The 1,489-nt window shown below is 66.6% G+C and overlaps 1 protein-coding gene across 1 annotated transcript in view; it reads right to left on the bottom strand.

The window, feature by feature from the left end:
* Nucleotides 1-16: 16 nt before the first annotated feature.
* The window catches only part of PARP6 (poly(ADP-ribose) polymerase family member 6), an 8,010-nt gene continuing 6,537 nt past the window's right edge, over nt 17-1,489 (bottom strand). The window contains exons 15-20 of the mRNA XM_009278919.1: nt 1,310-1,382; nt 1,074-1,143; nt 628-707; nt 447-510; nt 203-287; nt 17-119 (exon numbers count right to left, since the gene is read on the bottom strand). Coding sequence (XP_009277194.1) covers nt 17-119; nt 203-287; nt 447-510; nt 628-707; nt 1,074-1,143; nt 1,310-1,382 — 475 coding nt within the window. The remainder of the gene's footprint in view (nt 120-202; nt 288-446; nt 511-627; nt 708-1,073; nt 1,144-1,309; nt 1,383-1,489) is intronic.

Here is a 1,489-nt window from a genome sequence, read left to right on the forward strand (position 1 = left end):
GGCCTCCCCCCGCCGCTCAGTTTGTGTACACCTGAGTCCCGATCACACGCATGATCTCCTTCTGGATTTTGGGGTCCTGAGTGTTGATATTGGCATCTCCCACTTGGCCGTCTTCGTACCTGGAAGGGGAGAAGGGGGGGGTAAGGGGGTGTCCCATGGGTGTCCCATGGGTGCCGGTGAGGTGGGCGCAGCCGGGACTCACACAAAGAAGAAGCGGGTGCAGACGTGGTCCGAGACGGGGCAGACCCAGATGTTGCCGTGTTTCTGCAGGTCCTTGGAGGTGATGACTGCCGGGGGAAGGGGCTGTCGGATGGGGGACGGAGGTCCCCGCTGGGCACAGCCTGTGGTGGGGACCCTCACTCCCTCCCTCCTCCACCCACCAGCTGAGCCAGGGATGTGGGTGCTGCCCGACCACCCCTCTCCAGCCCCCCCACGTGTCCCCGCACCTTCGCAAAGCGCGATGCAGTTCAGGTTGCGGCTCTGGAGGAAACGGGACTGGATGGAGCGGGTCTGCGGGGAGAGCAACCAGCGTTACTGCCCCGGCCGGGCTCAGCTCACCCCGTCCCCTGCACACGTGGGGGCCGTGTCCCCATCCCCATCCTCCCGCGGTGTCCCCCAGCCCGTCACCTGGGGGATGGTGTTCATCCGGTTGTACCTCTGCACCAGCTCATCCTTCGAAGGCATCCGGTGCTGCCCTTTCCCCATCCCTGCGGAGAAGCGAGGCGGCAGCCATCACTCTCGGGCAGGGAGCACCCCTGGTGTGACGCGGGGACACATGCCACAGACGGGGACAGCCACGCTGGGTGCTCCCGCCCTGCGGCCGAACCCTGGGAACCCCCCAAAAGCGGGCGCAGCGGCTTTCAGAGCCTAGAAAATGTTGGGGTTTTAATTCCCTGGTGCATCGGAAAGCCCCAATCTGGCTGGGAAGAGGCCGGTGCGAGTGGGAAGGACGCGGGACGCTGCCCGCTCCCACGTAGCTCCTCCGGCCGGCACGATGCCGAACATCCCCGGGCCCATGCAGGGAGTGGGGATGGGAGCGCAGGCAGGACCGGGCAGCGCAGGCAGCCCCTTACCTGAGTATCCAAAGGAAATACTGGAGATGGGGCTCAGATAGATGCCCTTGCCATAGGCTGCTCCATGCAGCTTGCAGGAAAACACCAGGGTGAGCGACGCGGGGTCACCCCGACAGCTTGGGCACGGTGGCGGAGGCAGCCCGGCCTCTGCAGGCAGCGCGTCTCCTGCTGCCTGCACCCCTGCCTGCCTGCCTGCCTGCCCCGGGGGGGGCGTGTCGGGCGCAGGGGAGCATTACCTGCAGTTTGGTGTAGGAAGCGTTGACCAGCCCGTTGCGGAGGATGGAGTGCCAGTTCTCAATGTGAGAGCCGCTGGAAAAGGCCAGCCCCATGTCAGCCCCACGGCACCCTGCCCCACGGCATCCACCTGGGGGGCTCCCACCGCACCCCCCCCCCCCCCCCCCCCACCTCGCCACACA

Source organism: Aptenodytes forsteri, unplaced genomic scaffold (genome assembly GCF_000699145.1).
Source record: "Aptenodytes forsteri isolate BGI_AS27 unplaced genomic scaffold, ASM69914v1 Scaffold258, whole genome shotgun sequence".
In the NCBI taxonomy this organism is placed as follows: Eukaryota; Metazoa; Chordata; class Aves; order Sphenisciformes; family Spheniscidae; genus Aptenodytes; species Aptenodytes forsteri.